The following is a 27,855-nucleotide window of genomic DNA, read 5'->3' on the forward strand; positions in this document are numbered from 1 at the left end:
GGCATGAGTTGAGTAAAAGTATCCCAGTGTAGGGGAACAAACTTCAGAAAAAAAAGAGAACTGTGAACAGATTGGACTTGATAAAAGAATAAGACACACTAATAGCCAGCTTGGCTGACATGTTCGATGTTCCCACATTTCCTTCATTTGAGCATGTTGAAGCGGAACTGAAATTTCAGTCCAAAATGAAAACCACACTTCTCCCAAGAACATCAAGGTTATACCCGAGAAAAACAAGGCTCAGGCAAGCCCCAAAGAGAGCTTTTATTTAATGAGACATTTACCTCTGCACTGTGTATCAGCCTTGCTGCCAGCACTGTGAGACTTTCCAAACCAAAAAAGACTACAACCCCAGAAAAACACAAGCAGCAACAAAAAAAAGGGAGATCACTTGAGAAAAAGCAGTACTCTACATCCTGAGAGGTAAAGTGAGATACAAAAAAACATGAAGTTTGAAAGAAGTGCAAACACATTAATAGCCAAAAAAATTCCAAACACTATTCAAATATTAACTCAAAATGGAAATGGTAAGTCACTAAACATTATATGCATAATTGCTGATTGCATATGGTGTATGACTATTACATAAATAAAAGCATTAGATGATTTCATATGTACCGCTACTGTATACATTAATTAACCCACTACTTGCTGTGGTATCTTAGGCTGATGTGTGTTGTTGACATTGAGAAACACCATTTTATATGCAATTAGGACATCCAATTAAAATTTCTAATTAAGTTTGATGTGTTTCTTTTAATTTGTCATAGGTTTTCATATTTGTTGCATTTTTTTAGGTTATGCTGTGGTGAACTTGAGGATATGTTTTCATAATTAATACATTAATTTAGCAATATACAATGTAAATAGTAACCCAAATCTCCGACATCGTGGATACTGTCATTTTTATTCCTATATCTATATACACTCTCAAGCATTCTACATTTACAACAGATTCCACACAGCATGCAGATGCTTATATACTACAGGTCTACTAATTAGAACATTTTGTAGAAATAATCCTGCTGTATTTCAAATCATTCGTCATTACAATGAAAGCAACAGACGTCTGCCAGTAACACATCTCTCAGTCTTTGCTCCAAAACATTTTCCAGACACACTTGTGCTCTCTTTGCATGCCTCTACCTTTCTCAGGCCCTTTTTGCACACGCTCAGACAAGCGTGTTGAAAAGTGTTTTTCTACAGTCCACCAAAATCCTACAGCAGGCTAAAGTCACTCAGCTCCTGGATCCACTTTAACCACTTTAGTCTATATGTGTGGGTAAGTGTGTGAGTGTGTGTGAAACAAACATATCATGCCTGCCTTCACACTCATGAAAGAAAAAAGAAAACATACATACATACCCAAGGGAAAGGCCAGTGGATATGGGAATTGTTGACAGAAATCACACTTTGCTACTGATCCAAAACTACTTTTGGTGTTTTTCGGCATGGGAGTTCAACTTAAGCCTTGGGTTGGGTCACTGTATCCAGATCAGTGCAACACTCCTTCTGGAACAGGTTGCTCTGGGATTTGTTGTGCAAATATACTTCGTTCTTCAGATGTTGATTGGTGAATGAAAAGATGTGCTGAAAGCAGGATATCAGCAGAGGAGCAACGAAGAGAGGAATTTAAAGTTCAAAGCAGAACACTGCACCAAACTTTGAAGCTGTGTTTTCCAGTGAAATTTTTTTTAAGACAATATTTTATCATAATTTTTGGCATACAAATATCTTCTGATCTCTATTGCATCATGGTTTAGGAATGCTTGTAGATATTGCTAAAACTGGTAAAAAAAAATTAAAAATAAATAAAAAAAGACAAAATAATAATATCTAATATCATTGCAAAATGGCAGTACCAATAATACAGCTATTGTATTGAATATATATGACAGGTAGTCGTAAGTAGAGTAGGCTATATGTACAGTACTGTGAAATGATGCCGGAAGCTGGTACGCACTGCCGGAAGCTGGTAAAAAAAACAAACATACGCTGCGGCTAGCGATTGTGGAATGTGTAATTACGATTGCGTAAAGTCCAGTGGTCGTAAGTTGCATAGGTTGTAAGTCGACGAATACCTGTAGTCGCTTAATGCAAAAAAATGAAGTTACCCTAAATTGATCAAATGCTGCCACACAGTGGTCAATATATGAAGATCTCTATTATTTATAGTGGAATCCATTCAGAACTACAAATATTTAGCACCACACATAAAATACATTTTTAGACATAATATTAATTTGGCCAGTTAATAATTCACCTACGTATCCAGTAATGCATCTATTCAATTCACACACAAATGTGCTACATGTAATTAGAGGCAGGAACAGGTATCATATTAATTGTACTATGTTTTTAAATATTAGAGTCATCCAAATTCCTTTTCTCACAAACTTGTATTATAAGTCATGATTTTGATAACAGACAGATATCTATTTGAACAAGGCCATCAGCAGACAGTTACTAAGCAACAGCTTTAACTAGACATATTAAAGGAAAAAATCCACCTTGAATAACTTGCAGATTAAACTTTATAATCAGCAAGTGGCATTCAGTGACTGTCAAGATATATTCATCTTTTAGACTTTTTTTTTTTTTCAGTTATGCTGGTCTATTTTTTACATTCATTTAAATATAATGTTGTCAACTATCCACTGATAGCAGCATCATTTGGATTTGGCCCTTGCTTTATTACTTAAGAGCATGATACAGCACCTCTCAAGTCTGTCCAGCTCTTGTGCCATATCATCTAGACACTCTCATACATGTTTTTTGTAACATGCTCTTTTGTTTATGGGCACAGTGAAAACAGTTCCTTATATTTTGAAATTCCTTCATTTGTTTTTTCTTTTTTTAAACAGCACTGGGACTGTGCTATGTCTCCCAATGACGTCCCTGCGGCACACCACCAATAAATTCTAACCGCTAATAGGAATAGCAAAAATACCCCAATTTACTGACAAATTAGCACCAGCTTGCACATATTTCAGAAAACACACATTTAAAGAGTTTATGGTTGGATTCTTTTCTTAAGATCTAAAACACAGCATTAATTATAGCATACTGTTACCCAGTTACACTGTTAATTATTCTACATAATCTGGTTATTTTAAAATTTAACAAAGCCAATTTTGTATTCAAAAAGAGAGCAGACATTGTGGAAAGGGGTTGGAGGGAAAGGGGTATCAAAGATGTAATTACTGCTCTCGAATGTTCTCTCATTAATTGCCACATTAAATGTCTGCCAAGGCGGCCACAACAAACACACAAACATCAATGACAATTCCTTTAAAACTTTCAAGAAATTCATAAACTTGGCAGAACCACAGTTAGACCAAACCCGCAACTAGTGCTCTTGATTGCAATCAGCTGTTTGTTGTCAATGTGTCCTTCCATGATTTTCACTGTGACTGCATAAATAGTAATGAGGTATATGGAATCATTTTAGATTTGTGTTTATGGCAAACACAAACATGAAAATGCATACAGTTTTGGAGTATTCAGTATTCTAATAATTTAGTCCTTTGTTGTGGTTTGTTGAGTTATGGGTTGTTTAGTCAATACATTCAAAACATTTTAAATTAACAGTTGCAGTAGAGCGCAGCACAAATGCATGCTAGGAAAACTTCTTCCAAACTTGCTTCCAGTAGTATTAGCCCACCAGAGAGTGCAAAATTCCATCTTGTGACTTTAAATAACTACAATTGCTGGTAGGTAAGTAGGTATAGGTAGGTAGATAGGTAGATAGGTAGGTAGGTAGGTAGGTAGGTAGGTAGGTAGGTAGGTAGGTAGGTAGGTAGGTAGGTGCAAATACCAGGCATTCCTTTCCTGTTTTGTCTCTAGGAAGATGCAGCTCTACCTCTGCCACGTCAATCTATATTCTATGTGACTCTCAGGACACGCCTCATTCTCTGCAGTTTTGTAAAGCGTCAAATTCACGTAGCAGCAGTGGTGCTAAGAGAAAACGCTTCAGAAACAGTTAAGTGAGAAGAAATCAATGTACATATCAAATATTAGTCACAAATTATTGGTGACATTCTAAATAATAAAAATATAGCTTCTACTATTAATAAGTGATTTTTTTACTGAAGCAAATATGTTACAAATGGTGCATCGAGATACAAATGGCAACTTGCATCCGATGCACACCTTTTAAAATTAAAGCATCACATCGTTATCTTTTATGCTGGTGCACCGATGCAAATCGCTGAATTTTACCATCACAGACAGACAGACAGACAGACAGACAGACAGACAGACAGACAGACAGACAGACAGACAGACAGACAGACAGACAGACAGACAGACAGATAGATAGATAGATAGATAGATAGATAGATAGATAGATAGATAGATAGATAGATAGATTATATATTTATAGCATTTGGTAGATGCCATTATTTAGAGCGACTTACAATTATTTAAGCAGTTGAGAAATAAAGGCCTTGTTCAAGCAAGCAGCAAGCGCATGTAACTGTTACCTTACGTGCAATCGTGCTCCAGATAAGCAACACAAACATTGTAATTTAGGTTAATGCTAGGCTATGAGATGGCACTTCCCGAAATATGTTATACAGTTCTTGCACCTGAGGTGGCACTTGTGAGAAATCAGTAACAGCTCGTACTGGCACACACAGTTTCATTTATGCATGTCCCAGACCTCCTTACAAAGGCAAGACACTACAGGCTGAGAAGATTTACAGGGTAAAAATAAACCTCCTCTTGACAGTAAGGTTATTTGTATCCTCTTAATCACTTTATCCAAGATCCTTTTAGAAAATTGAAGAATATGTTCGTGAGATCACAGAAGACTATAAGATTGTGCTATCACAAGTGCCATCTTCACTTTCTCACCACTAAACCAGCGCAGTGCCTTGCATAAGTAATCGGCTGCATGTCTTATCAGCTCGGCACATCTTGATGCTGATCTTTTTTGCCCCTTCTGTTTGGGCCATTAATATTTATTGGCTTTGTAACAAACATTATTTATAATACAATATTTTTGCACAGCACTGAAGTTATCCCTTCTCCCATCATACCTATTCCAATCAATCAACGGTTTGATATTTAACTGATCGGTTGGATTAGGTACATTGAAGTATTACTGAGTAGTAACAAATGCTTCAAATTAGAATATTTTGTACCAATCTAAATATTTTTTCCACACATGGCTCACCTCTTTTAGATGTTTGTTTTCCTTCTCTTTTTGCTCTAGAATGTTCCCCAGATGGCCCAGCATGTCCTCAGCACGACATATCTTCAGTCCCTCATCGTCAGGCAGCCCAGACCTGGTAAGACCCTTTTCCTGAAGCATCTCCAGCAGCTTTTTGATGGATTCATCTCGAGTGTTCAGTGTATGTTTCTGTTTTTTAATGCGCTGGTCCATTTCCTCTACAGTTTTCCTAAGGAGGAAAAGTTCCTTGGTTTTCTGCTCATGCTCAGCCTGGAGATAATGAAAGTTGTCCTCTGTGGGCTCCAGGTAAGGGAAATGGTCCGAAGGTGAACCTAATGAGCCTGTACTGTTCTCTTGCTGCAGGAGGTCATTCAAGTCTTTTTGAGAACAGAGCTCATCCTGTAATGCGTGGATGGCCATCTGGAGGTGCTGGAAAGTAGAATATGGAACATTAATCTTCAGCTACTAGATAGACAGACAGATAGATGAAACAACAAACATGGAAACATCCACAAGCCTAAAAAAGAGCATAAGTATTTTTTCATTCCATTCCAGATTTAGTCTCCCTTTGCTATAATAATAACTTCGGCTCTTCTGCAAAAGCTTTTTACTGGATTTTGCAGCATGGCTTTGGGGATTTGTAGCTATTCAGCCACAAGAGCATTAGTGAGGTTGTGTTTAGAGGGGTTTAGTTCAGGGCTCAGTGCAGGCCAGTGGAGGTCTTCCAACTTAACATGAGCAAACCATGTCTCCTTGGAGCTTGCTTTGTGCAAGGGGCTTTTTTAAACTGGAACAGGTTAGGGTCACTTAGTTCCAGTGAAGGGAAATCTTAAATTTACATTTAACATTTGCTTGACCCAAGATCATTAAAGCTGAAATGGGTCCTTACCAATCAACATATACAGCACCCCCTCCTCCCCCTCCTGCTAATCATCTGTCTTCAAGAAACAAAAGACAAGAAACACTCCAGGCCCAGACTGTGTTTCACATGCCTGTCTTAAAGTCTGTGCTGACCAGAAGAAAGTCTCTGCTGACCCCCTTTCTTGATGCATATGTTCAGTAGATCATTGGAGCAGTGTGAAGTATCCTTTTGCTTCAAATGCTACACCATCAGCTAGTTTTGGCCATCTGAAGGACATCACTGGACCTGTGCTGAACCCCCTTCAGTATGCTTACAGAACAAAGAGGTCTGTATAATGCAGTCAACACAGGACTGCATTACATCCTGAAATACCTTGACAGGTAGTCTTATCATGGAATATTAGTTTTGTAATGAGTTTTTTTGCAGAACACAGACTTTCCAACAGATGGGGTTAGTATTTTACTGTGCTTAAGGTATTTCACATCTTGTGAGTGTCTGCTTTTCTAGGCAATGTAAAAGTAAAATAATGTACTGAAATACTTTTTAAAATAAATAATAATGATAAAAAAACAATTACAAATTAAACAGAGGATAATAATTTGTAGAGAATTAGTTTTTCTATACGTTGTAGTATTTAAATAAGCAGCAGATGGCTGTTTCATCATTTGATAGTTTTACTGTAGAATTTATAGAAGATGTAGAAAAAACAATCAAGAAGCAAAAACATACTGAAAATTTAGGATATTTAAATAGTTCTTAGATTAAATGAAAAAAAAAGACCTGTTATAAACATCTCCCTTAGAGATATTGATTGTCGTTTTCGAGCTCTGGCACAAGCAATGGGTTCCACAGTGGAGCACTGGTTGCAAGCTACTCTAAATGCAAACCAGCTTATGGCAGGGTTCCATTCACACACTGACTCACACCTAGGAGCAATTTGGAATAGACAATCCACCCGCTGTAATGCATGCAGGAAGACTGGAGAACCAGGAGGAAACCGAAACAAACATTATTGTATTCATTTTATCAGTCAATATTTTTGCCTGCATTGCAGTATACACTGTGGACTGCATGCCCCTGGATTAAAAAAACTAGTTAAAAACGTGTATTCTTTAATAATCACAATAATATTATAATAAAATTCCTATAATACTTAAGGAGTAATCTTATCGAAACTATATATATATATATATATATATATATATATATATATATATATATATATATATATATATATATATATATACACAAGGATACAGATCATTGTTGTGACAGTCTAGCTGAATGACAAACAATGAGTCATGGCAAAGTAGGTAGAAGCTACTTAATTAGCTACTTAAAAAAAAATAATTCAAGTGAGAATAACAGATTCAAAATGTCTAGTGACCTTCCCACATGCAAACATTGGGACATAGTCAATTCTGTGTCCTGTGAAATGTAGGTCCATAACTAATGATTATTTTGTAACTGTGAAATCTAGCATTTTGTTTCCTCTCTTGAATGAAAAAACTATTTTTAAAATATACTATATTAACTATAACAAATCAGCTACTACTATTTTAAGAGTTGTGCATGGATATTAAAGCAAGATTAGTTCTCTGATAACTTTCGCGGACACTGACGAGCTCTTCTTTCTCATACTTTCCAACTTTGATTTTTTTCTGAACCCAGAAATATTTCTGTACATCCAGAAATACATTATTTTCAAGATACAATAATTTTAAAATACAAGATAAATTCTTTCCTAAATGTATAGCATTCCTTAAGTTAAATTCTCATACATTTTAACACTTACACTACTGCTACTACTACAGAACTCTTAACTAGGCTTAATTAAACAATATAGTTATACTACCTGAGAAAATGTTTTTGATGGCTGGTACCAGTAACCTTGTGGTCAGTTTCATATTCAAAAGTAACCCCAAATTAAGATCAACTGTTTTTGGTCCATTTTATTTGCCCCTTCTTGGTTTCATATACAAAAGCCATGGTCCACAAAGAGTCTACAAAGCACGTAGAAGATACTGATAAACAAAAACATCCAATATAAACATCCAGAGCCAACTGAATCACTTCAAGCCATTGAGCAAAATATGAGACAAGACCCATAATAATCCCCTAATTCCAAAAGGTATTGTTGGGCAATGCCAAAATAACACCATGCCCATAGTGCAGCATGGGGTGGCAGCATTCTTAGGGCTGGTTTTCTACAGTCAGAACTGAAGCTTTTATCATAATAATTATTATTATTTTTTAAAACAGCCAGTTTAGTGGAAAACTTACTATCTGCTAGCATAGTACATGTCACAGCAGGTGAGTCGAGACAGATTCAAATGCAGGGAGCAGTTTAATGAAAACAAGCTGGATGACTGATCCAAAGTAAATTCCATAGCTGTAACCCAAAAACATGCAAAGTTCAAACAAGGTGCAAACAATGAAGCAAATCCAAGAGTACAGCGGAAGTTTGAGCTTTACTTTGCAAAGGACAAGTACAACTGATGCTTCTATATACTATATATATATCTCATAATAAGTGTTTTGTTACTAGTGTGGGTGTGATTAGTGAACAGTACTGGGCAATTAGTAATCAGGTTGATGTGAACGCTGTTGCTGGGAAATGTACAATAGTCTCTGGGAAGCCTGCTTGTTTGCTATAGTGTGTTTTGGAAAGCAAAGTTCTTGAAGGCTGTTGCAGATTATCTGATCGTTAGTTGAACATTTAAAGGAATTTGTATGTCACAGAATCTCATCACAACAATCACCCAAAGCATACTAAATCAACAAAGAAACATCCCGAAAGAAAATCAGAGATTTGACAGAGCCAGATCCCAGACCTAAATGCAAATAAAAATGTATGGGTGGCCTGAAACAGGTTGTGGACAGGATATGTCCTTACAATTTTTAGATCTGGATTGTTTCTGCAAGGAAGAGTGGATAAATATTTTTATATCAAGATGTAGCACACCGCTGCACACTAATGCAGCTAAGCTACTGAAAGGTTTTTTCCCTTAAACATTTTAGGAAAATTTTTCATTAAAAGAGCGTCATTCTTTTGTTTTTAACAACAAAGGTGTGCTTAACTGAGTGCACAATACCAGTACACAACTAACTAAGGGGAAGCCTAATACTGTAAATGACATCTTGAGCATGCCCAGGTCTATACAGAGGGTGGCATGGCTGAACAATAATGTATGCCTTATGGAACACAACAATGCCCAGTTGTGTGCTGAATGGAGGACAAAATTACAATCATCAAGCCACCCACATCTCAGTAGCACAATATGTACCAATAACAGTTCAAAGTTCTTCACTACTTTAGAATGCCAGTAAAATACCAGGTTTCAGGAAATAATTGCCATGGCAACATACAAAGAGAACATGCAGCTTGGCACAGGCTGCTATCAGAGCAGCACAAAGTGCCTATTTGACTCAGTGCAGTTTGAGCTGACACCTGTTACCCCCTTGTGCTCTTTGCATTTCGAAAACTTAAGTCTTAATATTCAGCAGCTACATTAGATAGCAATACAGAATGATTGAGCTATTGTGAGAGAGGAATTTAAGTATAAGGGTTTCCTGAAGTTTAGACGCATTAAGGATCAAATTTAGCAATATTTTTATTATTGATTTATGAGTTTAAAAACTCATTAATTCGCTTGTAAATAGCAGAAATTCAATTAAATTACTAGTTAAGATTTGGGTTTTACTGACCTTGATCATACTGTTGCACATTTGAAATATCAGATTGTAGACAATGTAATAATATTTAAATCAGGTTCCTCTTTATTAAACACAACATAAAAACACAAAACGGAGCAAACACATGGCGCATCTCTCCCTCGTGCTCTCCACCGATTTACAGGACAGAGAAACTTTCTCAAGCTGGCCAACTTGAGCCTGTTAATGCTATGCATCTTTTGAAATGTGCTTGAATCAAAGTAAATGCATTGTTGTAATAAATTAATATTGAATTAAATTAAATTGTAATATAACAAAGCCAAATTATAAGCACTATTTCTGTTTACCACAATACCTTTTGAGTCAAGACTCAAATTATTGCTAATGCTAGAGAGCAAAATAAACACTGAAAAGCTGTTTGTTCAATCCAAGAACACCTGATGTGAAGTGGGCATACAGCCTGAATAGAATCATACACACACATTCATACAGGAGGGAAATATAACATAGCCAGGGTACCTACTGTCATGTTTTTGGGATGAGATAGGAAAAGAGAAAAAACTCATGGGAACCCATGTGGACATAAAGATAACAAGCAAACCTTTTAAAACAATAACTCAAGCTCGGAATTTAACCTGAGACTCTGGAGCTACGAGGTGCCTATGCTACTTGCTTTACCACTCTGATACCATCTATGTTAATTTGATGACTGGCAATCCAGCAAATCATACCTTTTATCTTTAATTCTGTTGCATCCATGTGTATTCTAACTGATGCTGTGAAATGCAAAAAAAGGACCTGGTAAAGTGCATTTAGGAAGTATTGAGACTTTTTCCTTATTGGGTCACATACCAGGTTAAATTATTTTATCATTAATCTGTCAAAAGATCTTCACCATTAAATTGTTAAATGTCAACAGGGTTGTCTGCAAAATACCATAAATGAATTTAGGTGAAACTGAAAAAAATTTAATAAATAAAGCATGCAGATATTAATTCACTTTATACATTATGTACATGCAGCCTTGTGGATTTTTACCTGGTTCTTGTCCTTCATTGCACTCATCTGCTCCTTCACCATGGCCACCTTTGACACACTCTCTTTTCTTATGCCACGTTTCTTCTTTAATTCCGGACTCCAGAAGGTTTTGATACTGTTGACTGAACTACTAAGAGTGTTGTCTCTCAAATCTAGCTCTCTCCGGAACATGTTGTTATCCATTTGCAATTCTCTTAGATGCTCTATCAGGGGGTTTCCTTCTCTTCTGGCTACACCTCGCACAGCTTGTCGTAACAGTGGTGAAGAAGGCCACTGGTGCTGTGGGAGGAGGCGTATGGCTCCATGATCTGCATATGCTACTGAATCTAAATGAAGATGCCCCAAAGATGAGCTAATGCTGGCACTACTGCTTATGTTGGGAGCCTTTCCATGGCTTGTGGTGCGGCCCAGTGTCATAGTGCCTTTTGGGAAGGCAGTGGAGGCTATAGCCTCATAATCACTCACATAGACAGGGCCAGAGGCTGCATAAGCAGCATTGAGGGACTGGATGTTCTCCATTGACAGGGTCTTTCTGCCAACTCCACACTCACTGCCTTTTCTGCCAGCATTTGCCCGATGTCGGCCCACTTTGGGAGAAGAATGGAGTTGAGGGGAATGCAATGGATTAGCCTCAGCATGGCTAGCTGACTGTGCACTATACATTAGAGTTTTTAACTAGTAGAGCTGTAGCAACATGAACCTTAAAGCTTGCTCACTTGTTTTTCTTTTTGAATGCAGCATTATCATAAGGAAACATTTTTGTTTTGTTAAATGTTTGTAATGCTTGCCAGTTAAACTGTCATCAACAGTCTAGTTTGGCATGATCTGATTAGTTCACTTAACCCTAATGAAAACGTTAACGTAAACGTGTAATTTTCTGCAAACGATGTGATAAACTAGTGTTGCAGCTGCATATAGGTCTTTCTTACTGACAGCCTGGTAGTTAAGGACCTCAGACCTTCTGTTATATAACCTGCAGAGAGAGAAAGAGAAAGAGAAATGGAGAGAGAATGAAAGTAAGCAAAAGAAAACAGATTGTCAATATATGTAACTTATTGTGGATATCAAATACTAACGCCATGATTTGGTCATTCACATGTACAATTCAGTGACCTAATTTTGTATATTTTCAACTGCTTTGAATAATCTACATTACTTTAAATAGACTATTAGAGAGATTTGCCAATTATAGTTAATTATATCATTATTATTCACACACTGCTGATTAATTTGACACAAAATATTTGAAAATAGGCCCAAAATCATAGAACTCTAGAACGTTAACATTATGTTCTGCCTGTTCTGTATAGCAAATGGGAAATAAATAATGTTGTGGGATTCATGAGGGATGAAATGAAGTGTAAACACTTGTGCTTTAGAATGGCTATTAGTCCTATCAGATGTAGCTAGTATGCTTGAGAAGATACTAGCTGTTAACCATATTTGTTTCTACAAAGATTTTAGGCAAATAATCTGAATGGCTGGGTAGTTATTTTAAAGGTTTTACTGCTGCCCCCTAAGCCAACTAACATTAAGAGACACATTTTCATCACCGCCACATTCATCCAGTAATCAGCCATTCATGTTGCAGCAGCACAGTGCAAATGATTAGAAATTAAGTAATACATTCAAATAATTATTTTTAAATTAAGTAAAGATGTACATTGTAAAAAAAAAAATCCTGTAAAAAATCTGCCAGCTGTGGTTGCCAAAAATCAACCGTAAAAAAATAAGATTTAATTGTACTTCATTGTAAAGAAAAAATTGTCCAGTTGATGAACAGTAAAATACTGTCAGCTCACGTTAGCTCATTTTAATTGAAGAAAGTAATGTGAGCATGTTAGTACCATGAGAAAAAACTTACAGAATGCAAAATCATTAAAAGTATTAATTAAATTGAAACTTTATGTCAAAACTCTTGCAGATTACAGCAACACACATTCATGTGCAATTGAAATTTGTGAAGAAACATTGCATCAGGAACTACACAGATACTGCCTTTATATAATAATACATAATAGCTTATTTCTCTGTCTATCCTCAAACTTAAACACAGGCTCTACTCTCCTACACAATGGTAACCCACAAAACAAACAACAGGAAATTGACTGTTAGGTTTCACAGTATTTTTACAGTAAAATACTGGCAGCAGGTTTGCCAGTAATTTACTGTTTTTTTTGGTTTTTTTGCTTTCAGAAATAAATTTTACAGTATATTATTGATAAAATACATTTTCAAATTGTGTTTTTTTATTTCACACATTTAAACCCTTTAATCCTACAGAAAAATCCTACATTTAAAAAAATTATTTACGTGTGTCCACACAAAAGAGTGCTGAAGTATTGCCAAACTGCCACTCTTGGGCCCTTGGGGGCACCTTATCATGGCTGACCCTGTGCTCAAACCCCAGCTTCCAAAAAAACCAGCTGGGATATGCAAAGAAAGAATTTCACTGTGAATTTCTATTCTATTCTATTCTATTCTATTCTATTCTATAAGTAACACTAAAGCAGTGATAAAGTTAATGAGATAATTAATTGACTAATTTAATGAGGATTAAGCTTTAGTGATTAACACCTGTGAACAAGCAGAATCACTGCAGGAAAGTGAAACAAGAGCAGAGAAACATAACTTATAGCCAAAGCCAAAGCCAAAGATGAAATCAAGTGAAAATATAACGCATAAAATGTATTAATATCTCAGCAGAGAATGATTAAACAACCCCAAAACAGCATGACCAGCTTCACTTGCTACAAACCAGTGAAACTTTATTTCTATACCCTAGCTCTAAAGGTTTTGTGAATAAAATGTTTTTAAAATCTTTATTAATTGTTTGTCAAGTTATTTTGAAAAATCCTATTACTATCATAAACAATATGAAATGAATTAGAAATCACCCATAAAATCAAAGATAAGTTCCTACCATTATATTTACCAAAACCTCTAAATTACAATTTCTTTTGACTTTTCTTGTCATAACAAATGTGCTTTGCATGCACAGCTACAACAGCCAGAGAAAAACTAATGTTAAAGTGCCAAGGGCCAAGAGCCCAACTAAAGCAACCACTGATCTCCAAAAATAGTCAAGTCAAACAAAACATTTTCAAATCTTTAAATTCAGTTGATTTCATCAATGGCTGTAACTGTATGTCAGCTATAGTTTTGTTTCTTGTTCTTTCTCGTTCAGCAGGTTATTAGGGGGTAATTAGGTGTTTATTAGGGTCTAAATTCACTCATTTGTTTTCATTCACTCTGTCAAGTGGACTATACTAGTAAACTAATGTAGGGAATAGTTTTCATAAAGCAATAAAGCAAAAAAAAATATTAAGTTTACTTGTATTTACGTTAACATCTTAAACATGTAATTTCATGTTTTATAATTTACAGGTTTTTACACTCTCTGTTTTGAATTCTTTCACTGTTAAAACTATGAACAGTTAGTTATATCTCAGTGATTGTGACATGGCTGTTAATACCAGATGGGCATTCATATTTTTTAGCACTATTGAGTAATTTCACACCATTTTGTGTAAGCTCTAGATATTGTTGTGTGTGAAATTTCCAAGAGATCAACAGTTTATAAAATGCTCAAAGCATTTTAAAAACCTTTTAAAATTTTTGAATTATTTTCACTGCTGAAACTAATAAAACCATATAAAGCCCACCTCAAAAGAAAGCAATTATTTACAGCTCAGACCTCTTTAAATAAAGTAGTCTTTTCTGGAAAACTCATAAAATGGATTGAGAAAATCCGGCTGCAGTCCACAAGAGCACCTGGGACTTAATAATTCATTTTTCAACAAAATGATATCCCAATATTAAACATACGTTGCACTTAAGTGGTTTCAGACCAAAGGATATATGTGCTGGGGTTCAATCATGGTGGTCCCTATTTAAATAGAATAATAGAGTGTGATAGTGTACAGGTGTCACACTTTTTTCATTTATTGCTAATTATATACAACAAGCTGCTGCCAAAGGTGGTCCTATAAAACAGCAGGTCCAAAAATAAGACAAGCATGTTCTGAGAATGTATTCATTCATTCATTCATTCATTCATTCATTCATTCATTTTAGCTCATTTCAAAAATATATAACTTTATATTGCCTATATTTTAAATTGTAGCTAAAGTTAAGTTAAACATCTTAGCATATTTTCACACTTGCTCCATTTTAACGGGCTAAACTGCTTTGAAATGGATCGCAAGCAAACAAGGTTTGGCTCATTTTGTGGGAGTGGAAATAATTCACTCCAAATTTTGCTTAATGTCTTAAAAAAACCTGCCGCTTGCTGTCCACACATAGCTGCATTTTTCTGTCACACTCAGTTAAAAACAAAGTGAAACCACATATAGAGGCATTCTGGTAATTGTGTTACTGAACATAAGCATGTCTCATTGATAGGAAAAATAGTTGCTGTATTATTTTTGGAATATATGTACAGTAGAGTGCATATGTATTTTTCAAACCACAAGCAAGTCTAAGGCATGAATCATTGGGTGGTTTTGATGGTTCAGCAATTCTCCATGCTGCTTGCCTTTTCCATATGCTTCTGATATTTCAATTCAGTTCTTTGTTCTGCTCACTCTACTTTTATTCTTCAACCAAATTGCAGCATCATGTATGATAATTATTTCAAATCATCCACGTTATACCATGGGCTCTGAGTTCTAAATTAACTCTGTACATTTAATTTATTTAAAAACAACTGAGAAATTTAATTTTGTCCAATAGCTAATTGAGACATGAGTGTGAGACATGATGTCAGAGCTTGCCGACATTCATTCGCACCTCTCTACAAACCAGCTGGGAGTTGGGAGACTTTAGTGTACCTGTGTCCCCATCCCGGTAAACAGTAAACTGGTAAACTTTTTTATTTGATTCTAACCACGTCTAACCAACTCGCAAAATGTGGAGTTCAATATTCACCACTGGAAAAAAATCATGAAAGTCCATATACCCAGAACACACTGCAACCTGCAAAATTGTGTAGGATGTGCCCAAAAACAGTGACACTTTGTTTGAGCATCGAAGCATCAAAAGCACTGTACTTAATCTGATCAAGCTTGTCTCACTTGTCGCAGGCTAGTAGCAGGAGGAAGTACTGCATATTCCTCAAGTTTCATGTCTGAAAGATCTATTTTAGTGGTGAGAAATTGTAAGCAGTGAAAACTGAAAAAAAAAAAAAAAAGGCTCAAGTACTCATCATAATAACAGTCATCCTACAGAAAATTGCACAGGGTAGACAGATGGGGGGTTTGAAATCCTGCCTCTCAGTTAAAGTGATTGGATGTTGAGCCCATGTAAATAAGCCTGTCCTGGGAGTGGATAAGAAGATTGTTAATGACCGCACATGTCAACCCCTTTGGATAAAAAAAATAGATCTGGTTTGCAAGCAATACTATTTGATTGTATCAATATATAGACACTTGTTATAATCCAAAAGCCGATATTGTGCTGTTTTACAAAACATGATGTGCATATCACCTTGAAATTCCCTCCAGCCAAGCAAATAGATGACATAATGATGACAGAATGATGGTGGTCACTATTTTTCCATGATAATATCATTTTTTTCCAAAACATTAGATGTCCCTGTATCCTCTTTAAACACAGTTCGGTCCTGCACTTTCAGCCTCAGCGCGTTTAATGTCAGTAGGTGATATAAAATCAAGATACAAGCAACGAGATAGAAGCTATTACTTTGCCGTTGAGTAACTCACGTTATTAAATTTTTTAAAGAAAATAAGATCGGAGTTGCAATTTGATGAGCGCGAAGAGATCAACGACAAAACTGGGCATATATCTTGCGACTCTGTATTTATAACGAAAACTCGAATGTATGAAAAAAATGTAATAGAAAGAAAAATCTCACCGGATGAAGTACGGAGCTGTGTTCTTGGTCAGTCGCGAAAACGTCCCACACATATCGCGCGTTCACGCGGCCGCGCGTATCCGCTGAAATAAACGTTGCGGGAGCGCGCGTCGCTCGCTCATGTTTACTGAGGGTATGGGATTTAGGAGAGGTGATTTAAAGGGGCAATAGGAGGAAATGACACACGAGGGCGTTAATAACTATCATGACAAGGCAAAGTTAGCAGTAAAACAAGGGCTCCTCAGCTATTATTATAAATATTATAAATTACTTTACCCAACATGTTTTTGATTTTCATTGTCAGCAGTGTTGATCTTCATTGTAAACTGCTTTGAGTAAATTTATAATATCCGCCATAATATTACAAGTCAAATGGGTTGTACTGTAATTGAAACTATATATACAATACAGCACACAGTAAAACCTTCCTCCAGGACCAAGGTGCAACATTAAACAACATAAATGTATACTGGGTGACACAAATCTGTCTAAAATATACAGACCTACTGTATACACAGGACTACATAAAGTGCATGTGCACATATCATTTAAAGCAAATAATTAAACTGGACAATTAACACTGTGGAAAAGCAGCACATTTAGTGGTCTAGTACCATTTTGTTTGCATATGTGTATCAGTCTAGTCTCTTTATATTAAGAAGTCTGGTGGTGTGGTCATGAGCACCCAAGGTTCATTGAGGTATGTGAATTTCTAATTAATAAAAACGTAGACAATCTTAATTCACCTTATACACTATTTGGCTAAAACACTCATTCGTGATTGTTAAACGTGCAATCCAGATTTACTCCCCCTTTGCTGCCATAATAAGTATCACTCTTTAAAGACCATTTGAAATGTGTATGTCATTTTCTTTGGTCTTTATTACATACAATAGATTCGTTACATTTATTTTATCTTTTTTTTTTTATTTTAATTACCTAACATATTTGCAGCAGTCAAACCAGCACACACAAAGATCAATTACCTATAAGCAGTTCTAAAATTGAATTTTGTGTGAATTGTGTGATTTTTACAGGTACAGGTACAGGTGGGGCACAGGTGAAAAGGTGAGTAGCATTGCCATCTCATAGCTCCAAGGACAAGAGTTTAATTTTGAACTCGAATGTTGCTTGTTTACCTCCAACATCAGAAAAAAGAAAATTCCTGCAGATGGACTGGCAGCATTGCCCCAGGAGCAAATGAGTGTGTTAATATGTGTGCATGGCACCCTGTGTTGGCCTGGTACTATACTGAGCACATATTATTTAATTCAAAATGTACTTGAAAGAAAGTATAAAGTTAATATAGAGCAGCGGTGCACTCCAAATTTGAAGAGGCACATTTAACAGATATTAAATTAAACAGTAATTTATCTAATGTATTCTTAATTCAGAAGGCTGTTTGTTGAACTTTCTGTTTCAGCACTGGACAGCTCATTTTGATGCATATGCTGCTCTGTGGTAATCCAAGCCTCAGAAGCATTTGATCAACACAAATATAAAATTTAAATTAACATGATGCCCAGCCTTATATTAAATCACAAAATGGCCTCTATTAGGACCATGTTTTTATTAACAACTCCCACTGTTTCACATAAGATTTAACAGCAGCCACACAAGTAGACATGTGTCATCATTTCAGAAATAAGAAAAAAGAAAGGCAGGCAGGCAGGCAGACAGACAGACAGACAGACAGACAGACAGACAGACAGACAGACAGACAGACAGGCAGGTAGACAGGCAGGCAGACAGAGAGAGAGAGAGAGAGAGAGAGAGAGAGAGAGAGAGAGAGAGAGAGAGAGAGACACCAATGGTTTAAAAGTGTATACTATGTAAATGAATTGAGGCTCCAGTAGGTGTAGCTATGACATCATAAATAAATTAGAGAGATACGCAGGCATAAAGGGGCAAAGCGCCCAATGTCAAGAAACAAAGTAATCATGTAGCTGGTGGACAGTCAGAGGATTTGAGGGGGTGGAATCTACTAAAACATTTAACTTTTTCTTTAAAAACCCCTAGATCTGCACCTTTATCTGTTAGAAACTTTTCCACAACATGAATTGAAAATTATTATTGTAAGTATTAAGTATTAAGTATTGCATAGCTTGTATGAAAAAGCTTATTTCATTTCTAATAAAGAAAAATCCTGCAAAAACAGATTTTTGGTAAATTTGTGGAGGATGTGAAGGTTAAAAAAAAAGACAAAGTTGTTCACTAAAGTACTGTGGGGTTAAATCATTCTGTGACATCATTGCAGGTTTTGGTCATTGAATGGCTGACAACTACCCAGCAGCTGCAGCAATTCACATGACCTAATCACTCACATCATTTTCTTGTTGAACTAATGACAAGCCCTGTTTAATTTTGATTGGCAAACCTTTATTATGTGTCATGGTTCACTTTGGTTACGCTTATGTATGTATAATATTATTTAGTTTTTTTACTTAGTTATTTATTGGTTGATTAAAAATCTAGGCATGCAAGTCTTGTTAATTGTGTGTTTTCTCCTTAATAGAAAATAACAAAAAAATGGAGTTGCATCTGTCACTCTCTCTATTGCAAACACATTCAGTGCGTTATAAGTGAGGTACTAGCATTTAATAAACTATTCAAATCTATACAATATTTTACTGGGCAGGCAATTTGGCAAGAATAAAATGTCAGTAATACGATCACTCATTTTTTTTCCTACTGGTTCTTGTAAGGATCCTGATGATCCTGAAGCTTATTAATGTACCCAATAAAATATCCAGAAAGAAAGGCATTAAAGTACTTTTATCTCTTATTTTAAATGAGAGACTGACATTAGACATTATAAAATAATTTGGTGAGGCCTATACTGTGAGTGTAAGATTCCAAGAATCTTAGTATGAGTCTATTTGTTCCGCTATGACCTTTACTAGGATCTCAAAAGTAAACAGGAATAAAAGAGGGCTAATATTATTATTATAATCCTACAGTTTGACAACCAACAAAGGTAATCTTCAGTGTTTTAATCAGGCGTTCGATCATTGCTAGTTAAAACATTTATGTGCCCAGTAATTGCTTATAGAGTTAATACTTTAACAGACATAACTATTTCCCTTTGCCTACAGCAGGCAAAGAAAAGATCATGCATGTAGGTTATATTAAAATCTTAGAGTAACTTCTTGGGGGATGTTACCTAAAAAGTAAATTGTTGCAGTATTTATTACTAATAAGCATAACAACAAAAAGATCTGATATTCTCAAAATAACTATGGAGGTTCAAGAGATTATATAACAATTTGTTTGGATGCACACAACATCTACACCACATCTTAACATCTCATGCAGGTCATTGCCTATTGCCTCCTTTAGCATCTTAGACAAGTTAAAAATATTCATTATAGTTTATTACAAAGCTGATTTTAGTAATTCATGTGAAAGTGTAGCAATGTGTGTGCATCTGAGTATGGGTTTTTTGTCTTTCTTTGAATGTTTTATAGAATTCTACAGGATAAACTGAAAAATATGAATTTATGTCATGCGGTTGTCAAAAACCAATATCTTGATATATACAATTTAGCTTTAATTGTTGTATAACTTTATCAAATGTAAACCAGTTATCAATGACAAACAGAGTAAGACATTGTATGGATGAAATACCTGATTAAAAAATGTAAAACATAAAAATAAATATGAAATAATGTCAACCTGTTACTCGCTGATTTATTTGTAATGAATAGCAATAGGACAACTTGCTCTTTCTAAGAGAAAGAGAATAAAAAAAATTTTAAAAGTAAAATGTGGAAAAAAACACTTCAGTAAAGAAAGCATAGTTAGAATCATTCCACTTAACTTTCATATGTACATGTGTTTACATGTCGACAAATTCAATTTCTCTAGCCACACCCAGGCCTGATTACTGGCACACCTGTTCACAATCAAGAATCTCTTAAATTGGACCTAGCTGACAAAGTGAAGTAGACCAAAAGATCCTCAAAAGCTAGACATCATGCCGAGATCCAAAGAATTTCAGAAACAAATGAGAAAGTAAGTAATTGAGACCTATCAGTCTGGAAAAGGTTCTAAAGCCATTTCTAAAGCTTTGGGGCTTCAGCAAACCACAGTGAGAGCCATTATTCACAAATGGCAAAAACATGGAACAGTGGAGAACCTTCCCAGGTGTGGCCGGCTGACCAAAATTACCCAAGAGCACAATGACAACTCATCCAAGCGGTCAGAAAAGACCCCACAACAACATCCAAAGAACTGCAGGCCTCACCTGCCTCAGTTAAGTTCAGTGTTCATGTATCCACCATAAGAAAGACACTGGGCAAAAATGGTCTGCATGGCAGAGTTTCAAAATTATTCAAAACACACCAGCAAGTCCACCTCTGAATAGCTGAAGACCTTGGTGTGGCCAAGTCAAAGTCCTGACCTGAATCCTATTGAGATGCTATACTAATAATAATATAGTGTAAATAAAGCACCTTAACATTTTTCTTAATAAATATATTTCTGAAGGCTCTATTGACATTACATTTGTACCAGACGTTGGTAACAACCCATGCAATCCACACATGTAAAGAAATCAAACCATAGATGTCCTTAAATTATTTCTAATAATGTGAAATGACACAGGAAAAAATGTACACACTTACTGAAATGTATTTTATAATTTTTACAAAAGCCTTTTTTAGGTAAAGACAGCTTCAGGACGCCTCCTGGTTCCATCGGCCTCTTCTATGAACTCTGTCCTTAGTACGTTCCATAGATTTTTCCATTCATCCTTCCTTCAATTGTATGAAGTTTGCCAGTACTATATGCTGAAAAACAGCCCCACACCATAATGTTCCCACCTCCAAACATCAATGTTGGTATGGTGTTTTTGGGGTGATGTGCAATGTCATTCCTCCTCCAAACATGGTGTGTATTATGGCAGCCAAAGAGTTCAATTTTGGTCTCAGCTGACCAGACTATATTTTTTCAGTATTTCACAGGCTTGTCCAAATGTTGTGCAGCAAACTTAAAATGAGCTATAAAATGCTTTTTCTTCAACAATGGGGTCTTGCATGGTGAGCGTGCACACAGGCTATGGAGGTTGAATGCATTAGTTATTGTTTTCTTTGCAACAATTGTACCTGCTATTTCCAGGTCTTTCTGAAGCTCTCCACAAGTGGTCTTTGGCTCTTGGACAACTCTTTGATAATTCTTTTCACTCCGCTGTCAGAAATCTTGCAAGGAGCACCTGGTCATGGCCGGTTTATGATTAAATGTTTTTTCCACTTCTGGGTTATTGCACCAACAGTGCTCACTGAAACAAGTTTAATAAGTTTAGAAATCCTTCTGTAACCATTTCCATCAGTATGTTTTGCAACAATATTGTTGCAAAGGTCTTGAAAGAGCTCTTTGCTTTTACCCATCATGTTTCTTGTGTGACACCTTGGTAATGGGACAACTTTATATAGGCCATCAGTTGGATTGAACCAGCTGATATTAATTTGCACTGACAAGGGGCAGGATTGCTTTCTAATTACTGATTGATTTTAGCTGGTGTCTTGGCTTTCCATGGCTTTTTTCACCTCTCTTTCTTTGTGTTCAATACTTTCCCCCTGTGTCATTACACATTATTACACATAACTTAATTTATGTACATCTATGGTTTGATTTCTTTGCATGTGTGGATTGCATGGGTTGTTAACAACATCTGGTAAAGATTTAATGTCAATAGAACCTTTAGAAATATATTTCCTGAGAACAAAGGTGACGTGTTCAATACTTATTTTGCCAGCTGTGTAAATACTCTTATTGTCTTTAAATAGCCAGTTCACATATTTTAGAGACAGTATTTTAATATTTTATAACAAGGGTATAATACATAACAGTATTTCATGCAAAGAATTATAGTGTATAGGGATTTAATGGCCATTCCCTAAATAAAAATTGAGTGCTTAGGAAATAAAACAATTACACAAAATCTACCACAGTTTGAATGAGGAGGCTCTTTTCTGATTTCACTGCTGTGATGTGTAAGAGAACTGATGAATGTGTAGCAAATAACCTGCTCCTTAGGGCAAATTCAGAAAACCCCGAGTTAGTTTAGGCTGAGCAACCTTAGTGCATGTGTGAGTTAATTATAGACTTGTCCATTAGGTGGACTGTTTTTTTTTCCCCAGTGAAGAAACATGGGATGATTGAGTCATATACAAGAGTAAAACAAATTACAATTAAAATTAAATACACAAATGGCAAAATGTATTTTTAATTAGAAAATGTATTTTAACAATACAATAAATGACTGATACATCTTTATATGTACATTTTAGCTTTCCATTTATTATGCTACACATGGCTTGTAAGTCTTGTTACACAGGTCTTATTGTACATCAAAAATGTATACATTTAGAATATCTGATGTTGCTATTAAGGTGGCAAAAATAAACTTTGGCTTATGCAAAAATGATTGTGGTATAAGTCTGACATTAATATTATTTAAAGATCAAAAGCATAGCATAAAGCAAATAATGTTTAATAAAATTTACAGAATAATTAAAACACAAAATATGGGTAGTTTGGTGTTCAGCAGGTAGTTAAGAAGCCTAACAAGGCTCCATGAGTTTCAGTCATTGTCTGTGAGGTGTTTTGAAAGCTCTCCATGTTGGTTTCCTCCAGGTAATGTATTTTCTTTTGAAACTATCAAAACAAGCCTGCTGATTGATTGGCTCTACTAAATTGCACCTAGGCGTAAATGAATGTCCATATCTGGTTCATGGTGCATTCCTTCCTCTAAGATTCTGATTTTTATAAATATCATATCTTGGTGCCTTGTTTTACAGAATTTCATTCGACAGGAAGCTCTCTGTGACTTTTTTATCATAGGATCTCACATTGTCCGATGCTAGAGCAATATGAAAGTTATTCCAGAATAGAGGATGGGCTTGAGGATTCTTAGGCCATGAAAGAACTGATTTTCTACAGAGCCTCTTTCTCATCTGCAGGTACTTAAGCTTAGGGAAAAGAGGATCCAACAAGACAACAACTGCGACATCTACTTTCTCATCCAGCAGTCTTTGTTGGACCAGAAGGAAAGCTTGCTTTATTACCCCATTCACAGTAGAACAGCCACCCTGGTTAGTCAGAACAAAGACTGTTTTCCTGCTGTTGTACACTGCGTTGTGTAGATTCTCAATGCATGACACTCCTGGTACCCAGTCCCGTTCCTCCAGGCAGAGTCTGAATTTCCATCTACCTCTGTTTTCCAAGTTTATCAACATCTCATTGTAGATCCAATCTCGCACTGCCTTGTTCTTTATATCAAAGACAACAAATGCATCATGTTGGTTTTTCACATTGTTTCCATGAAGTGGGGTGTAACCCTTATATCCTGCCCACAATATTTGCACACTATACCACAGGTCCCAGCCGTACAGATGCTTCAGCAGGGGGACTGCAGTTCCAGCAATAGTAAGAAGGAATGTAAAGAGGAAGGAAACACTGCCAAATATCTCCTGGCAGGAGCGAGGATCAATTGAAAGAACATTTACTCCTGTCTGTGATTCAGGAAAACCACAGCGAACATCAGTAGTGAGATGTGGGATGTACACAGGACATTTTCGCAAAAAATCCGTAAACCAAGAGGTGGCACAGCTACATGTAAAGGGGTTAGCATGCAATGTTAGCTTGCAGGAGGTCTCTGAAGTGGTACAAATGGTAGTGCCTTTCTGTATGGATGGGGGTAAAGCATGCATCTCTAAAATCTTCAACTGGTTGTGATTGAGCATTAATTCTTTAAGACCTGTTGCTTGACTAAAGAAAGATTCTGGAATTGCACTTAGTCGGTTATGACTAAGATCTAGACTTATAAGCTTGATGCCAAAGTAGATAGCGCTGTCTGGTAACTTAGAAAGATAGTTTTGACTAAGATTTAGATAGCAAAGGTGACTGAGAGCCGAGATATTGCCCCAGGGGAAATAATTAATGAGGTTAGAGTCCATCCTGAGCACACGAATAGTTGGAGGAAGGTTAACTATTGCTTCTGGGGAACATGATCTAAGCTGGTTATCAGAAATGTCCAGGTATGTAAGTTTTGTCAATCCCTGAAAAAAATGTATGTACTGATCACCCCTAGTGTCCCACATGATGTCCAAACGATTTCCAGTGAATAATAGACACTTTAGTGAAGTACTATTAAGAATGTTAGAGATTCGCATGCCGATGTTGTTGTTTGCTAAACTAAGAACTTCAAGTGAAGTCAAGTTCTTTATGAATGTGAAGCGGTGCCCAATTCCCTTCATTTGGAAATGAAATTCATTGTTACTAAGATCAAGAACCTTAAGTGTGCTGCTTAGCTCCTGGAATGCTTCATTGAAGTAAAGGTCAATACGATTATGTGCCATGTTGAGGTATAAAAGTTTGGTAAGAGGATAGAACTGTTTTCCATTGAAAGCTTGACTCATATAGTTATAGGACAGGTCCAAGCACGCAGTATTTTCTATTCCTTTGAAAGTACTTGCATCCAGCCATGGGATATTGTTTTGTGATAGGTCAAAAAATAGCTTTTTATAACAGAAACAATTTTGAAAATTCTGCATTGAATAATCTCTCGGACATTCTTTGTCTGTGCAACGAAAATAGTTCATCCCGAGTTTTGACTCAAACACAGACATGTCGTGAAGCTGGATATCATCCTTGTTCTGATATCTATCTAGGGTCAGGGCCGTACTAGAGTTTACAGTGTAGTACGGTTTGATGGTTAGCATGTTTTGTGAAAGCACAACCATTCTCAAGGATCTCAGTTGGTTAAATACAGTTAAATTACAAGAATTGATGAAGTTTATTCTCAGGTTAAGATATTCAAGCTGTGTTAGGTTAAACAAAGGTGTAAGGCTTTTGGTAGACAAGTAATGAAATAAAAGGCCACTTAAAGTAAGCCTCCTCAAGGACTTCATTCTGCTAATAGAAGGTGACAGTATCAGCTCTGAAAATGTTTTTAGAGGTTGATAATTAGAGCTAAGTTTCAGGGACACAACACCCTGCAGTTCTTCAAAAAATGTGCCATTACGAATGCTGTAGGCAAGGAGATTGTCTGAGAGGTCAAGTGACTTTAGTTTCTTCAATTGTGCAAAAAGATTTTTAGGAATAGATTTGATTGAGTTTCCCCGTAGACTGAGTTTAACAAGCGACTCTTGCTGCTCAAAAAATGCTTTTTCATGCAGGCCTAAGGATGAATTATTTGGGCATGGAAAACAGGGATTGGTTGCATGATCACATCTTTGACAGTTCCACTCAAGGTTAAGGAAACTAAGTTTTGTAAGGTTTGTAAAAGAGTCTTCCCGGATCTCTGTGATCCTGTTTTCTCCTAGGTCCAGACTTTCCAGTGAGGGTGGCAGTTTCATGGGAATAGAGGTGATGTTATTATTGCCGACGGTGAGGTTCTGAAGCTGAGGTAAATCTTGAAGTACCCGTTGAGCGATGAAAAATGATTCATTACAGGGGTTAGCATAGTAGCAATTTTTAGCAAGAAACAGCTGTTTAAGGTAGGGTGTTCCTAGTGGTTGTTCAATGTGGAAAATATTGTTAAATTCTAATCCCAAGACTTCAAGTTGCTGGGGCAAAAGAGGAATAGTCTTGAGGCTATTCCCTGCCAACTGAAGGAAGGTCAAGTTCTTAAGATTAACAAAAGCATTGCGATCAATTTTCACTTGGCATGAAGGTAATTTCAATGCCTTGAGGCGACCAGGCAAACAATTCCACATTAGACTTAGACTCTGCAGATTAGGAATATCTGAGAAATCATCACTTGTTACTTGATGTAAACGATTTTCATCCAGGTTCAACGATATGATAAAACGGGACTTAAATTTAGGGATGTTCATGAGCTCTCTGTGCTTACAGTCCAAAAGTATGTTTCCATTGCCGACTGTTTTATTGTCACAAGGGTAGAATATAGGGTTTATTGTTTTGACGAAGTTCAACTGATCCAACAAAAAAAACAGGTACAATCCAGATCCAAACATGACCTTAAAACATAGAGACTCGTGTTAGATGCAAATTTGTTGAAGTAATAATTATAGCACATCACAACACTAATACTACTGTACAGTTTTGTCATGTATTAAGTTTTTCTGCCCTAAGCATATATAATTTATTTTTCACATTGTCATGCTGCATTTGCTACATTTTTCTGTACAATTTTGACCCCCAATATTATATTCTATATACATTTAATCTGTACCATATAAAGTAGCTTCCTCAAATACATTTATGAATGTATAGCTATTATATGTACAGAAGAGCTCAAAAATGTAAAACCAATTTACATTAACAACAAAGTTTATACAAGATAAGATAATTTAAACATGATAAGATAAGATAAGATAAGATAAACATTTTATATTTGTTCAGGTATATACATTTGTAAGTATATCCTTAAACAAATATACACTGAACAAATATAAAATAGTATTTGGCATGAAACTTTGCTGGTTATATTTATTTTGTTTCATTAACAGCTATGGAATGCATTGTTCAGATGTCAAAGAAAATAAACAAATGCTTGCTTGTCTCCTATAATTTCACTGTTCAATGTATTTCTATTTATTTAAAAAAAAACATGTTAATTGTGCCATAAAAAGTGTTTGTTAAAAAAACTTGAATATAAATAATTTGTATAATTCGTAAAAATAACTTGAATATATATATATATATATATATATATATATATATATATATATATATATATATATATATATATATATAAACATTTTTGTTTTTGAATTTTACATATGGATATGTATGTGTGTGTGTGTGTGTGTATATATATATATATATATATATATATATATATATATATATATATATATATATACATACATATCCATATGTAAAATTCTCAAAGTAAGAAATAATCATTTAAATAATAAATAATAATAATCAACTTTAAAACTTAAAACTAATTCTAGTACATATTAAAGGTCCAGGGGTTAAACAGTAAAACAAGACTTAAACCTATTTTAAAGTTACATGAATTGGTCATCAATTATCATGAATATTTTTTGTTTTTATAATGAACTTTATTTTAAATTAAATTAAAGTCATTACTCACCAAGAGCATCTGCATCTTTACCTGCAAATCTGAAGTTCACAGATGAAAGAAAGCTTTACATTGCAATCACAAATTTACAGAAGTGAAATTCCCAAATAACACTACGCAAATTACCCTACTTATAGGCACAGGTGGGCGGACCATGTGATGGAAGACTTCAC

The 27,855-nt window shown here is 35.6% G+C and overlaps 2 protein-coding genes across 11 annotated transcripts in view; both read right to left on the reverse strand.

Moving 5' to 3' along the window:
- The window catches only part of LOC124399932 (ERC protein 2), a 214,991-nt gene extending 198,238 nt beyond the window's left edge, over positions 1-16,753 (reverse strand). For all 10 annotated transcript variants that reach the window (XM_046871284.1, XM_046871283.1, XM_046871280.1 and 7 more), the window contains exons 1-3: positions 16,627-16,753; positions 10,752-11,724; positions 5,180-5,605 (exon numbers count right to left, since the gene is read on the reverse strand). In XM_046871284.1, coding sequence (XP_046727240.1) covers positions 5,180-5,605; positions 10,752-11,414 — 1,089 coding nt within the window. In that variant the 5' untranslated portion in view covers positions 11,415-11,724; positions 16,627-16,753. The remainder of the gene's footprint in view (positions 1-5,179; positions 5,606-10,751; positions 11,725-16,626) is intronic.
- Positions 16,754-22,823: 6,070 nt separating this feature from the next.
- Positions 22,824-27,787, reverse strand: tlr9 (toll-like receptor 9). Its single transcript, XM_046872425.1, has 2 exons — positions 27,695-27,787; positions 22,824-26,609 (listed from the first exon to the last, which is right to left on the reverse strand). The coding sequence occupies exons 1-2, from the start codon at positions 27,707-27,709 to the stop codon at positions 23,421-23,423; spliced, it is 3,204 nt and encodes a 1,067-aa protein (XP_046728381.1). The 5' UTR covers positions 27,710-27,787; the 3' UTR covers positions 22,824-23,420.
- Positions 27,788-27,855: the final 68 nt, after the last annotated feature.

This window comes from Silurus meridionalis, chromosome 17 (genome assembly GCF_014805685.1).
Source record: "Silurus meridionalis isolate SWU-2019-XX chromosome 17, ASM1480568v1, whole genome shotgun sequence".
Lineage (NCBI taxonomy): Eukaryota > Metazoa > Chordata > Actinopteri > Siluriformes > Siluridae > Silurus > Silurus meridionalis.